Source organism: Hemiscyllium ocellatum, chromosome 25 (genome assembly GCF_020745735.1).
Source record: "Hemiscyllium ocellatum isolate sHemOce1 chromosome 25, sHemOce1.pat.X.cur, whole genome shotgun sequence".
Taxonomy (NCBI): Eukaryota; Metazoa; Chordata; class Chondrichthyes; order Orectolobiformes; family Hemiscylliidae; genus Hemiscyllium; species Hemiscyllium ocellatum.
The window spans coordinates 35,439,261-35,454,256 of record NC_083425.1 but is presented as its reverse complement, the minus strand read 5'-3'; the positions used below and the strand labels follow the sequence as shown (position 1 = coordinate 35,454,256).

General features: G+C 41.6%; 1 protein-coding gene across 3 annotated transcripts in view; it reads left to right on the top strand.

Annotated features, from left to right (window-relative positions):
* eme1 (essential meiotic structure-specific endonuclease 1) overlaps nucleotides 1-14,996 on the top strand; it is a 45,188-nt gene that overhangs the window by 16,620 nt on the left and 13,572 nt on the right. For all 3 annotated transcript variants that reach the window (XM_060844212.1, XM_060844211.1, XM_060844213.1), the window contains exons 4-7: nucleotides 7,011-7,100; nucleotides 10,960-11,081; nucleotides 11,986-12,115; nucleotides 13,589-13,704. In XM_060844212.1, coding sequence (XP_060700195.1) covers nucleotides 7,011-7,100; nucleotides 10,960-11,081; nucleotides 11,986-12,115; nucleotides 13,589-13,704 — 458 coding nt within the window. The remainder of the gene's footprint in view (nucleotides 1-7,010; nucleotides 7,101-10,959; nucleotides 11,082-11,985; nucleotides 12,116-13,588; nucleotides 13,705-14,996) is intronic.

The following is a 14,996-nucleotide window of genomic DNA, read 5'->3' as shown; positions in this document are numbered from 1 at the left end:
CTAACCCGCCTCTTCATCCGAGTCATTTATAAAAACTACAAAGATCAGAAGCCCTACAGGACATCACTCGCTACTGACCTCCAAGCAGAATGCTTTCCATCTACAACCACTCTCTGCCTTCTGTCCGCCAACCAATTCTGAATCCAGAGAGCCAAATCTCCCTCTATCCCATACCTCCTGACTTTATGAATGAGCCTACCTTGGGGAACCTTATCAAATGTCTTGCTGAAATCCATATGCACCACATCCACTGCCGGACCTTTGTCTACCTGTCCCATCACCTTCTCAAATAACTCAATAAGATTTGTGAGGCATGACCTGCCCCTCTCAAAGCCAGGCTGACTGCTTTTAATCATGCTATCCTTTTCCAAATAGTCATAAATCCTATCCTTCAGAATTCTTTCCAAAACCTTGCTGACCACAGATGTAAGACTGACTAATCTGTAATTGCCAGGGATTTCCTTATTACCCTTCTTGAAAAGAGGAACAACATTCGCCTCCCTCCAGTCCTCTGGTACGACTCCCGTGGAGAGTGAGGAAGCAAAGATCTTTGCCAGTGGCTTAGCTATCTCCTTTTTTGCTTCCCAAAGCAACCTAGGATAAAACTGGTCTGGCCCTGGGGACTTAATACTCTTAATGTTTGCCAAAATTTCCAGCACATGAACTTCCTCAATCTCGATCTGTTCAAGCCAGTTTCCTGGCTCCTCAAAGTTCTAATTCACAATAAGGTCCCTTTCCTTAGTGAAAAACTGAGGCAAAAAAACTCATTTAGGGCTTCCCCTATCTGCTCAGACTCCACGCACAAGTTCACTACGCTATCCCTGACCGGCTATACCTTCTCCCTGATCATTCTTTTATTTCTCACGTATGAGTAAAATGCCTTTGGGCTCTCCCTAATCCTTCCCGCCAAGCCTTTTTTTGCCCCCTCTTGGCTCTCTTTAACCCATTTTTGAGCCCTTTTCTAGTAAGCCTGTAAACCTCTAAAGCTGTGCTAGATTCTTGCTTCTTCCACCTTACCTAAGCTGCTTTCACCCTTTTGATGAGAAGCTCCTCTGTTCTTGTCATCCAAGGCTCTTTACTCTTACCCCTTCTTGCCTGTCTCAGAGGAACAAATTTATGCGTCACTCGCAACAACTGCTCCTGTTGGGAAGTTCTCCTCAGGAGGAAGCAATAGTTAAAAGTTTTGCTGAAACAATGATGTACCATAAATTTTAAAATGTGTCTGTCTGCACAGACTGAATGCTGCAGCTGGGTTTTGGGCTGCTACCTCTATTCAATATTAATGTCCTCTTAATTGCCCTGCTTATCTGTTTATGACTCATGTGAAATGTATGGCTTGACAGATATGAGGGCTGTAAACTGTTCTGCTTTTATACAATACATGGTGGTTCCTAAGCTAAAACAGAGGTTAATGAAACTTCTGTGTGGTCTGGAAACCTTTTGAGTCAACTTTAGGATACTGAAGGACATAGGCTGGTGGGGCAGAAGGTGGAGACCGAGAGGATAAAAGGTTGTCGGGTGGCTGACTGTGATCTTTATTTTTAGGGGGTTGATGGCCTTTTGCAACTACTTTACATTTATCTGCTGTAAGTCTGTCTATGTGTATTCCCTGCAACAACTGCAGCTAGTTCCTTAATAATCCTTTGGTTATTTTCTGCCTTCATAGCCCAATTAAGTACTTCCTTAAGTTATTTCTGACTGGCAACCAGTAGGGTCTCCTACCTTACTTTTGCATCAAACATTTTTCCCGTGGCGTTTCTGTGTCTTTTTTCAAGGAGAGAAATGGACGTGGGCCATCCTTGTCAGTGGGACATGATTTACTTATCCCCAGGTCCAGCCTATCTTTCCTACATTTTCGAAGTCATTGACTCCATCGTTACTTCCTTAGTTTCGAAGCGTGGATCTATGATCTGTGGAGAAATGAATTTTAAAGAACACACAAAGACAAACAATACAAACACTGGCATCATTGTCAATCCCTCAACGTCATCTTAAAATGATTTCTGTCCTACGGCAGCGGCCTTTCCTGTCCTGTCTTGGCTCAGTGTCTTTCTCTAACTTGGGATCAGCCTGTCGACTGAGGTTAGGATCACGCGGCCAGCTGCTTTATGAAAAGAATACTTTAGGTTGACTCAGGATCCTGTAAATAAGGGCTCCTGCTGACTAATGCCAGAAATTCTCCAAACTCAGACAAAATTTATTACATGGCACCATGAGAAGCACACCTGTCCATAAGAAATGGATTGGTGTAACTTCAAAACACTACAGAATACAACGGTTTATATAAAACGGTGAGCTGACAGTTCAATCAGCCACAGAATCACAAGATAGTTGCTAGGTGGCCTATGTGAACATACACCAGACAAAACTGAGGTCTTGCCAAAGCTATACATCAATGAGTTATTGTTCAACAGTCCTTGAATCAACGCACATTGCATTCGCACGCTGATTAGCATATGTCGACAGATAAGCAGTTCATGAGTTATGTGGGAAAAGCAGAATTTCTCATAACTAAGGCCACCTAAGGGCAAAGGGCCAAACTAAGGCAAAAGCAGTACCATGCATGACTAAAAAATGGCTAGAAACAGGCAGTCTAGCAAAAAAAACCTTCCATGGGCATAGATTAGGTGACTGCTTTGCAGAGCGCATACATTTTGTTAATAAGAATTACCCCATGTTTCTAGTTGTCGGACACTTCAATGCACCACTGTGCTCTCTAGAAAACATTTCTGTCTCAGGTTTGTGGCAGTGCTGTAGCGACGCTATTGATCGCAAGCTGGAAGAACAGCATCTCATCATCCGCTCGGGGATCTTGCAGATTTCAGGACTTAATATTGAGCTCAATAATTTTAGAGCCTGAGCAACATCTTCCATGACATTTAACCATCCCTACACCTTAGGACCTGTCATGACAAAGCTGCTTTCAGCCAACCCATTTCACTTACTCATTGTCCCCATTTTGAGCTTTTCTCCTATCCATGCTTACTGCCAAACATCCCTTTTGTCTGCTTAGCTTTCTTTCTCTGTCTGCGCTGTGTCCGCACTTATCTGTTCACTCATTTCCCCCCATCTCCTCCTCTTCACTGCCCCCCCCACCTCAAATTTTCCAGGAGCATAAATTCCATCCTTTACTACTATCAGATCTGAAGAACGTCAGTGAATTTGAATGTGAACTGTGCTTATTCCCCACAAATGCTGCCAGATCTGCAGACTTTCACCAGCAATTTCTGTTTTTCATTATAATATTATCAGATTGCTGTTTGTGGGTTTTACTCTGTACAAGAGTGATTGTATTTCAAAGTACTTCACTGGCTGTGAATCACCTAGAGATGTCCTAAGAATGTGAAAGGTGTGAAATGCTACTATTTTAGTTTGGTTCTTGTTAAATAATTATTTAACAATCTCCCCAACCCAAAAGGTGTGGGTTCTTGATTGATACTCCATAGATCTTCATTTGTGAAATTAAATTGAGATGAGATTCCTTTCCTTTGAAAATCCTGTTAATATTTCAATATCCAATCAAAAAGCATGGAGTATTCCACCCAGAGCTCATCACTCAACAGATATCACACAAAATCGTATTGTGAATCCACTCAAAGGATATGTTGCATTTGAGAGTTTGAAAGGCATGTATTTGAAAGGCATGTAATAGCCTTTTTGAAACATCCATTCTCAGGATGTGTGTAACACTAGCAAGATAGTGTTATTACCTATGTAAAATTAGCCTGGCAAGCAAAGAATCAGTGTGGAATGTGGGACTGGAATCAATGTGGGCCCGAACAATTTGGAATGTCAAGTTCCCCTTCCCCAAAGATTAATGAACCAGTTAAGGCTAAATGTTTTGTAAAGGAAGTTTGATGGAACAGTGCCTTACCCTCATTCACTTTTATTCAAGCTTTCATTTCTATTAGAAATGCTAATAACTATAAGGTGTATCATCAGCTGTGATTTGTGAGAAGCATGCTTTCACCTTTCAATCATGGAATTTCAGTGTCCCATTAATATATATTAGCAATGTCGAGAGTGATTTTGAAGGTGTTGTGATCTTTAGCATACACTGTTTACTGCTTGTATAGAATATCCCAATTGGAAAGATTAAGTACATGTTTCTTCCGTCTTAACTCCTGCCTGCAGTATTGTATGGTAGGGAAGAGTTGAGGGGCACAGGCAGCTCTTTCTTATCTCAGGTTGGCGGGCATGCTTTATCTACGACATGTCAATGTATTTGACAGGGAGGTTTGATCTCCACACAGGCACCATCTGGAGAACTTTTGGATTAAGGTCAGGTTTTACCTCCATACTACTCACAGACCTATGGGTATCAAAGCCAAATAGAATTGGGTAGTCTAAGCTAGGAAATTTTTTTAAAAATTCCATCTAGCCAGGGCTTAAATGTAGAATTATTTTGGTCTGCAAAGTTACAACACCAGAGGTGCAGTCAACTCACAGTGCTGAAGATTAGTTTCTCGTCTATATGGCTGTCTAAAGTGTAACATGCTGTGGATTGTGTTTACTCATTGAGGCAGTGTGCAAGGTATCATCTCTGTGCCTAAATCTGAGATGCATTGCAAGTTTTTGAGACAGTAGTTCAATTTTGCCAGTCTAGCCTCATAACATCTCCCTTCTTTCCCTCCATTTTGTGAAAGCAAAGCAAAAAAATCCACAAAAGACCATTAGCCAAAATTGGGAAACCTCCATCAAGGATTTCTCTCTGGCACTGAAAAGTGATCAGACAAGGCTGTGAATACACCAGCCCATTTAGCTGGCTTCTTCCTTCTTATATAGTTTCCCAAAAAAGTGTGACTTAAAACCCTCTTGAAGATGTGGAACAATGTCAAGCCTCACTCCACCTTAGGAATGTTGTTTCCGAAGTTGATTATGCTTGGCTTTCTCATTTTGAATGAGTTTAGTCCTAGCATCACAAATCATCTTTTTTTTTTCCCCCCCCCTTTGTGTTGTTGAAGCCCTTAATGATCTTAAGAGAAAGGTCAATCAGGATCACTCTTGGTCTGCACATCTCTTGTGCTCCAAATCTTTTGTTAAGCTACTTAATACAGCCCAGGACTCGGGTCAAACAAACAGGCAGGGAGCTAGACCTTTTAGAGAACGGTCAGGACTCCATCAATTGTTTGTCCATTCTGGTACCATAAACCCGCTGATACTTCATCTAACTAATTATCTAGCTAGAGGTCATCTTGATAGTTTACTTCACATTTTATCCATTTCCAAGTGTGTTTCTGATCTTGAGTCTATTGATCCTGTATCTCCAGGTGCTGCTTTAATCTGCTTTTTTTTCTTAAGATCCCAAGGAGCACAATATTGTCTAATATAAAAATCATATAACTGTTATCTCAAGCAGATATAAACAGAAGGTAGAGCCCAGTGCACATTCCTGTGGGGTCTCACTCATTGACATGTCCTGTTGGGAAAAGTTCAAATTTAAAGCATCTTTTGCTTAATCTCCTTTAAATTTATGATCCACCATCCAACTTTTGAAGTTCTATAAGACACTGGTTAGACTTCAAATGGATTATTGTGTACAGTTCCTGGCCCCTAAACTATCAGAAGGATACAAATGTATTGGCAAGAGTACAGAGAAAGTTTACGAGAATAATTCTAGGATGAAACTCTTCAGTTATAAGAAAAGATTGGAGAAATTGGGACTGCTTTCCTTGGAGAGGAGTAGGCTAATAAGGGATGAGGTAGAAGTATTCAAAGTCATGAGTTGTCTGGATGGAATGGATGGGGAGAAACCATTCCCACTTATATTCAGGTTTAAAACCAGAGGGCAGTTTTATAGTATTTAGCAAAGAAACCGCTCCCCCCCCCCCCCCACCCACAACTTCTCGCTGTATGTTATCAACTGAACTGCCTGGAAGTGTGATGGAATTGTGGGTTCAATTTAGGTATTCAAGAGGGCATTAGATGATTATTTGGAGAGAAATGGTTTTCAAAGATTTAGGAAAAGGATACTAACAGTAGGTGAAAATTTTCAGCGCGCCATTGTAGACCCAATGGATTGAATGATCTCTTTCTAAACTGCAGTATTTTTGTGATTCTGTGATTTACCATCACATCTATTCAAAACCATATGTTCTCTTGCAGGCAGTGCACTATCAAAAATAAGACAGGAGTTTAATCTGTAGGTTTAATGGCCACCACAACTATTTAGATACTACCAAGTCCCACGTGGATGTTCAATGACCTTGGACTATTGCCTGATTATTTTTTATTACTTCTGTTATCGGTCTGAAATTTCCTTCTCTAGTCCTGCAATCACCTCCATTTTGACTCCTCAGTTCTCCATTCCACATTTTCCAATTGATCTAAACCCATTTTCCCCCAAAGTTGAGACTCTTGAAGATTCCTTATTCCATGGCTTTACTGCCTGCAATCTTCAGGCTTTTAAAACTTAGATTATTTTGTGTTTCTCTTTTATTCTTTTGAACCGAACTATCAGCTTGTCCTGTGGCTTCAGCACTTTAGTTTGATTTCTTGGTAATGAAAATTAAAACCTAATTGAATGGTTGAAATTTATGTAATAAGGCAAAGTAAAGTGCATTCTGAAAGTCTGAACCAAATAGAGAATGCTGGAGAAACTCAGGTCTGGCAGTATCTATGGAGAGAGAAACACCATTAACGTTTTGAGTCTGGTATGACTCTTCAATAATGTATGTATGGCCTGTGTATTACTACTGTTGTGGTTTTGTTCGCTGAGCTGGAAATTTGTGTTGCAGACATTTTGTCCCCTGTCTAGGTGACATCCTCAGTGCTTCGGAGCCTCCTGTGAAGCGCTTCTGTGTTGTTTCCTCCGGCATTTATAGTGGTTTGTCTCTGCCACTTCCAGTTGTCAGTTCCAGCTGTCCACTGCAGTGGCCGGTATATTGGGTCCAGGCTGATGGGTTTGTTGATAGTGATTACTACTATACTGATGCAATCTGTGTAGCAAGACTATTACATGTAACTTTATTCTTTGTAAATAAAATGTCTCCTGGAAACTATCTTAACAGAATGAAAAGACTGACTGGGTGGAGGAGCTTCATGTTTTGATCTATATTCCACTGGAAAAGTTTGTATCTATGGTTTACAACTATAAAAAGGTAACATTGCAAATCAAAAATGTATACATTTTCTTCTTGTGTTTCAGCCCTCTGACACCTGGTTTCACTAAATATTTCCCAAAGTAAAATTGCTGGTGGTTTTCCAAAATTCATTGTTTTAATATTTAGAATCAGTTTCCTTGTAATTTTTACCTTAAACAGAAACCCCTCTCATTTAAAATCATGCCCAGTTATACCTTTATTCACTGGTATCACCTGTAATTTCCTGTTAGAAGGGCGAGTAGCAACTTTCAAAGGTGGCCTAATGAAGAAACAAAATCTTAGGCATTGTACCTGATCTGTATCAAGACAGCTGATGTGTCAGGGGTCTCCAAGTCTAGGAAGGAGGGAATAAAAACAGTCAGCTTCTCACTCTCAGGCCATATAACTTCTGATAACAAATACATATGTGAGCACTGAGTGAAGATTGGGTTAGACTGTAATTTCTGGCTGGGGTCACAGCTGAACAAAGCCCATTTGGGTGCTATATCAGCAGCTGACCAGTTGTGAATAAAACATAACATCACTTGAGTCAATGAGAAAAGAAGCCTGCTCTCAGCCTCTTGCAGCAATAGCAAATTCAGGTTTCAGTCCTTTTTGGGAGAGAGAATTTCTAACCCATTCTAACTCCCTTCTCTGATGCAGCTTTAAAAATCAGAATGCACTTCAAAACAAAATGTAAAGAAAACTGTCATCCCTAAATATATTGATGGAACTTCCTCACACCAAAGATGACTGCCAAACTTTCCTTCTCTATCTGGCCAAATTTGCATTCGGCATCAGCCCAAGTCCGGGAAACATATGCTATCGGGCATTACTCTCTGTTGGGCCATCGGTGAGTTAACACTACCCCGATACTTTTCGGAAAGACATCGCATGTCAGCACGATCTCTCACTTTGGATTTGAATGGCCAACATCTTAGATGACGATAGCTGCTTTTTCACTTCCCAAAAGCGATTGATATAGGACAGATGTCAGAGGTAGTGTTTTTACTCAAGACACTCGTAAGGGCAATGCCTGCAACATCACAAAGGCCTCAAAGCCCTCCGCTTCTTCCTTTCCCGCCGAACCAACCAGTACCCTTCCTCTGACACCCTCCTTCGACTGACTGAACTGGTCCTCACTCTGAACAACTTCCTTTTCCAATCCTCCCATTCCCTCCAAACCAAAGGAGTAGCCATGGGCACCCGCATGGGCCCCAGCTATGCCTGCCTCTTCGTTGGATATGTGGAACAGTTCATCTTCCGCAGCTACACTGGCACCACGCCCCACCTTTTCCTCCGCTACATCGAGGACTGTATCGGTGCTACCTTGTGCTCCCACGAGGAGATTGAACAGTTCATCCACTTCACTAACACCTTCCACCCCGACCTCAAATTTACCTGGACCGCCTGACTCCTCCCTCCCTTCCTAGACCTCTCCATTTCTATCTCGGACGACCGACTCAACATGGACGTTTACTGTAAATCGACTGACTCCCACAGCTACCTAGATTACACCTCCTCCCACCCTGCCCCCCTGTAAAAACGCCATCCCATATTCCCAATTCCTTCGCTTTCACCGCATCTGCTCCCAGGAGGACCAATTCCAATACCGAACAGCCCAGATGGCCTCCTCCTTCAAAGACAACAATTTCCCCTCGAACATGGTTGACTATGCTCTCCACCGCATCTCCTCCACTTCCCGCTCCTCCGCTCTTGAACCCCGCCCCTCCAATCGCCACCAGGACAGAACCCCACTGGTCTTCACCTACCATCCCACCAACCTCCAGATACATCGTATCATCCTTCGTCATTTCCGCCACCTCTAAACAGACCCTACCACCAAGGATATATTTCCTTCCCCACTCCCTGCACGACTCCCTCGTCAGATCCACGTCCCCCACCAACCCAACCCCCACTCCCGGCACCTTCCCCTGCAACCGCAAGAACTGCAAAACTTGCGCCCACACCTCCCCACTCACTTCCCTCCAAGGCCCCAAGGGATCCTTCCATAGCCATCAGAAATTCACCTGCACCTTCACACACATCATTTACTGCATCTGCTGCACCCGGTGTGGCCTCCTCTACATTGGGGAGACAGGCTGCCTACTTGCGGAACGTTTCAGAGAACACCTCTGGGACACCTGCACCAACCAACCCAACCGCCCCTGGCTGAATACTTCAACTCCCCCTCCCACTCCGCCAAGGACATGCAGGTCCTTGGCCTCCTCCATCGCCAGACCATGGCAACACGATGCCTGGACAAAGAGCGCCTCATCTTCCGCCTCTGAACCCTCCAACCACAAGGAATGAATGCAGATTTCTCCAGCTTTCTCATTTCCCCTCCCCCCACCTTTTCTCAGTCCCAACCCTCAGACTCTGCACCGCCTTCTTGACCTGCAAACTTCTTTCTGACCTCTCCGCCCCCACCCCCTCTCCGGCCTATCACCCTCACCTTAACCTCCTTCCACCTATCGTATTCCCAACGCCCCTCCCCCAAGTTCCTCCTCCCTACCTTTTATCTTAGCCTGCTTGGCACGCCCTCCTCATTCCTGAAGAGGAGCTTATGACCGAAATGTCGATTCTCCTGTTCCTTTGATGCTGCCTGACCTGCTGCGCTTTTCCAGCAACACATTTTTAAATAGTAGATTTGCCAACTTTAAGGGCATTTTAAACGCTCATCGGATAAGCATATGGATGAAAATGGAAAAGTGTAGGATAGATGGGCCTCAAATTGGTTCCACAGGTCGGCCCAACATGGAGGCCGAAGGGCCTATACTGCGCTGTAATGTTCTAATTACTGAATCCATTGTCCAAAATACTAACCAAATCGCAGTTTAAATAAAAACAGAATTTCATTAGAAGAACAGTAACCTCATCATACACTATAGGCAATGCTATCAGTTTTTGCTTTCGTGCCATAAAATGCCATTAAAATTACTGTAATAAAATGTGATTAGTGGTCTCTTATCAAAATTCTAGCTTGGTGGTGAAGGATAGAACACTGAAATCCTATTTTTGTAGACTTTCAGAGGCACTGTTAAACCAAGTTTTCATCAGCCCTTTGAGGTGAAGAGAAAAAAATTCAGTGCAATTTGGTGGAATAACAAGGAGGCTATCCCCAGCTAATATTTATCCATCGATTTACATCATAAAAAGATTATTTGTTTTAAATTCGATTCTCTACAGTATGGGAACAGGCCCTTCGGCCCAACAAGCCCACACTGCTCCTCCAAAGTGTAACCCACCCAGACCCATTGCCCTACCCTAACTTTACCCCTGACTATTGCACCTGACACTGTAGGCAATTTAGCAATTTACCAATTCACCTGACCTGCACATCTTTGGATTGTGGGAGGAAACCAGAATACTCGGAGGAAACCCACAGAGACACTTGGAGAATGTGCATACTCCACACAGACAGTCACCCGAGGCTGGGATCGAACCCAGGTCCCTGGTGCTATGAGGCAGCAGTGCAAACCACTGACCCACTGTGCCGCCCTATATTCATTATGACATTTTTGTTTGCGAGAGCGTGGCATGTGCAAATAGGCTGTTATATTACTGAAATCATGACTAACTCCCCCAGAGGCACTTCATTTGTTTCAGGAAGATCTGTGGATATAAAAGGCATGTTATTCTTATAAACTTTTATCTATATGGATGCACTCTATATATTGTATATCTCCAACCAAAAAACACATTATTTGCTTGTACTGTATTCCTGTGTAATATATAAATTATGCACAGATAGCCTCCCCAGTGAATTCTACCACCTGAGTACAATTAAGCAGTCAACTGATAAACAGTTAAACGACCTGATTAAAATGTCCGCTATTTATTTAACTCTCACACATCCCTATAATTTCCTACCTAGGAGGTTCAAGGTGTTTCTACCGAAGGCCATACAACATTACAGAGCTTTGCTCTCGATATTCTCCAGAAAAGTGCAAATAGATTTCCGTGTTTTGTTGTTGTGGAATTGGAAAGATATTTCAGGTGAGAAATGCACTGAACTTTGTTCTGTAGTGCTATCTTGGATGCTGTTTATCTTGCTATCTTGCAACAGGTGTTTTGTGCTACAGCTCAGTGCCATCTGCTCAAATTGAAGACCTTGACTGTATTTGTGAAGGGTAGAACTATACAGTTAATATGGTTAATGGGGATTAAAATATGATTTTAAGAGAATCAGGAGACATTCTTTGAGATCTGTTCCCTTCTCTAGCCTATGAATGACTGACTTCAAAACCTGCATGCTCATTTGCACTGGAGTACAGGAACTGTGGTAAAGCCAAAACCTGTCAAATGCTGGCATGGCTATGCACTTGTGCACTAACAGTAGCTGAGCCAGGACTTTACAATTCCAAATATGGACATATTAATTACCTTGTACATAAAGTGTAATATGTATTGTATTGTAATCCAGCAATTTCTCTTAAAAAAGGACATAACTGATTCAAGCATTGTTTTCAAAAGAGAATTGAATCATTATTGAAGAGAAATTTTGCGGGGTTTCAGGTTAAAGGGGTGATGAGTGACACTGGGTGAATTGCTTTTGCAGAGAGTTAGCATAAACAGTGGGCCAAATGACCATCTCCTGTGCTGAAACCTGTTCTATTATAACATTAGAAGATATCAGCAGGCAGTGACTAAAATCTGATTGGCCCAGCGCCCTGGGCTGGGAAGAAGCAAAACTACTAATGATTATTCATTGACCTCTGGTGGGTTGTGTATATATTATCTGTAAACTGGTGAAGATATTGTACTGTTTTAACCATATGATTGAATAGTATGTTCATTCCCAGGAATACCTTTTAGGAATTGAATGCAACATATGTGGCTGCTAGCTAGAACAAGACAAACAGGATGTCATGATTAAAGATTTTATACTTGGGTTTTGCAGGCCACAGAAGAAAAAACGGTCACAGAAGAAGCACCAGCATACAGTGACAAGTGAAGAACAAGACAAAGAGAGAAAGGCAAAGAGCTGTGACCAACATCTGCCTTTAATATCACGAGCAGATGTAGAATTAGTGAGTCTTCACTGGTTTCAAGAAAACAATGCTCCTTTGTTTTTACAAAGTATCTATGTGGCAGCTCAGCAAAGATTACACAATTATGCTATCAAAAAATATTATGGCTGTTGATCAACAGAAAATTCAAGGAACGGGTGTAGGTTGTGCACTATCTGTGGCAAGCACAGCAGAACTGGGTATTCATTCTTCATCTTTAACTTATTCTATTATCTCCACAAAGATTCTACCTGATTTACTCAGTGTTTCCAGTATCTTTTAATTTGTTGTGACATGCAGAAACATGCAAAAAGGATGGGTCATTCGATTCAGTGAGCCTACACTGCTAATCACCCTGAAAACTGATCCTTTATCTCAACACCATTCTCATCCCCTTTCCCCATACATGTATACCTTTAGCTTCTAGTTATTTAGCTATTTGTTCCTTAAATATGTTCAGTGAGTTGGCATCCAGAGCCACCTTCTGTGGTAGAGAGAATTCCACAGGTTTATCACCCTCTTTGAGTGGAGAAATTGCTCATCTCATGTTGCCACCAAGCCCATCAAACCTTTCATGTTCTTATGTGGAACATTATGAAAAGCTTTCTGAAGATCCAAATACTGGACATCCACTAGTTCTCCCTCATCTACTCTATTAGTTACATCATCTAAAACTCTACTGTGTTTTCAAATATGATTTCCCTTTTATAAATCCATATTGACTTTGTATAATCCTGTGAGAATTTGCAGTGTCCTGTTATTATATGTTTTTAATTGGAAATTTATTTCCCATCAGTACCTCACTTGTTATGGGAACTATTAGTTGGCTGTTTTAACAATGGAATGCATCTTAGCTCAGTCTAATTTTGCCCTTTGGATGCTTTGCTATGTCAAAACGTATGTATAATCTGGGCTCCAATTTGATAACAGTTGTAGTGTCCGTACTTGCTGAGATTAGCTAACTCACTAGAGACCAATGACTATCTGTTCCTTTTTAAAAAAACGGAAGCAGGCTTAATTGCTATCCAGTGATAACTTAACATTTGTAAATTAATTTTCAACTGGGTCAGGAGAGGATACTGTTTTCAGTCATTAGTTTTTACTGGAGTCAAATAGCTACTAATGATTGACTAAGACAAGTTATCCAGAGAATTAGATGAGCGAATCAAGTGCAATATTTCCAAGCTTGTTGGCAACAGAAATTTGGTGGGATGGTGAAGAGGATGAAAAGAGGCTTCAGGGCAGTTCAGATAAGTTGAATGAGTGAGCAAATGAGTGCAGCTGCAATATAACATGGATAAGTGTGAAGTTGTCAATTTCAGTAGGAAAAAACAGAATGGCAGAGTGTTATTTAAATGGAGCCTTTTCACCTGAAATAAAAATTTTGCAGGAAAGTAGGAAAGATATATTTGAAAATCTTTCTGTTCTTTATCATTTTGACTTATTTAAAACAATTTCTGTGCAGAGTCTTACTCACTTTCTTTCTTCCCTCAGGCCCTAGTGCACTTGCAGCTGTCTGTTGGCACTCAATTCCAATTACTGGAGAATTGGAAGGAATTTGCAGATTATATCAGCATGTTCACCAAAGCTGTAGCTGAGGCCCCTTTCAAGTAGGTTTGAGCTTAACCAGAACTTCAATGAGCAACAAAAATCTTTGTATTCCTTAAAATTAGCTGAGCAGTGCCATTTCAATTCCTATCATAGTATAGTTTCCTAATGTTAGCATAGAATGTGATAGTGAAATGTTTCCTGCAAGGTTGGACAGTACCATTTAGTCATAGCCGTGATGGCAAAATGAAAAAGTCCACAGCAGGAGTTATGATATTTGCTTTGTAACATTGACTATCTGATGAGGTTTTCTAATTTGCTGAGTTCCACAAAAACATATTGAAACTTCCTCAAAAAGCAAAAGCAATGGTTGTGATCAGTTAATTAACATTTCAGTAAGGCGTTTGATAAGGTTCCCCATGGTAGGCTATTGCACAAAATACGGAGGCATTGGATTGAGGGTGATTTAGCAGTTTGGATCAGAAATTGGCTAGCTGAAAGAAGACAGAGGGTGATGGTTGATGGGAAATATTCATCCTGGAGATCATTTACTAATGGTATACCACAAGGATCTGTTTTGGGTCCACTGTTTGTCATTTTTATAAATTACCTAGATGAGGACATAGAAAGATGGGTTAATAAATTTGCAGTTGACACTAAGGTCTGTAGAATTGTGGATAGTGACAAAGGATGCTGTAGGTTGCAGAGGGACATAGATAAGCTGCAGAGCTGGGCTGAGAGGTGGCAAATGGAGTTTAATGCGGAAAAGTGTGAATTGATTCACTTCGGAAGGAGTAACAGGAATGTAGAGTACTGGACTAATGGTAAGATTCTTGGTGGTGTAGGTGAGCAGAGAGATCTCAAGTGTCCAGGTACACAGATTCCTGAAAGTTGCCACCCAGGTTGATAGGGTTGTTAAGAAGGCATGTGGTATGATAGGTTTTATTATTAGAGGGATTCAGTTTCGGAAATATGAAGTCGTGCTGCAGCTGTACAAAACTCTGGTGCGGCTGCACTTGGAGTATTGTGTACAGTGGTGGTCACCTCTTTATAGGAAGGATATGGAAGCCTTGGTAAGGATTCAGAGGAGATTTGCTAGGATGTTGCCTTGATATGGAGGGAAGGTCTGAGGGACTTGATTCTCTTTTTGTTAGAGAGAAGGAAGGCTGAGGGACTTGAGGCTGTTATTGTTGGACAGAAGGTTGAGAGGTGACTTAATAGATATATACAAGAGGATTAGATAGGGTGGACAGTAAGAGCCTTTTTACTTGGATGGCATTGATTAACACAAGGGAGCATGGCTTTAAATTGAGACGTGATAGATACAGGACAGATATCAGAGTAGTTTCTTTAC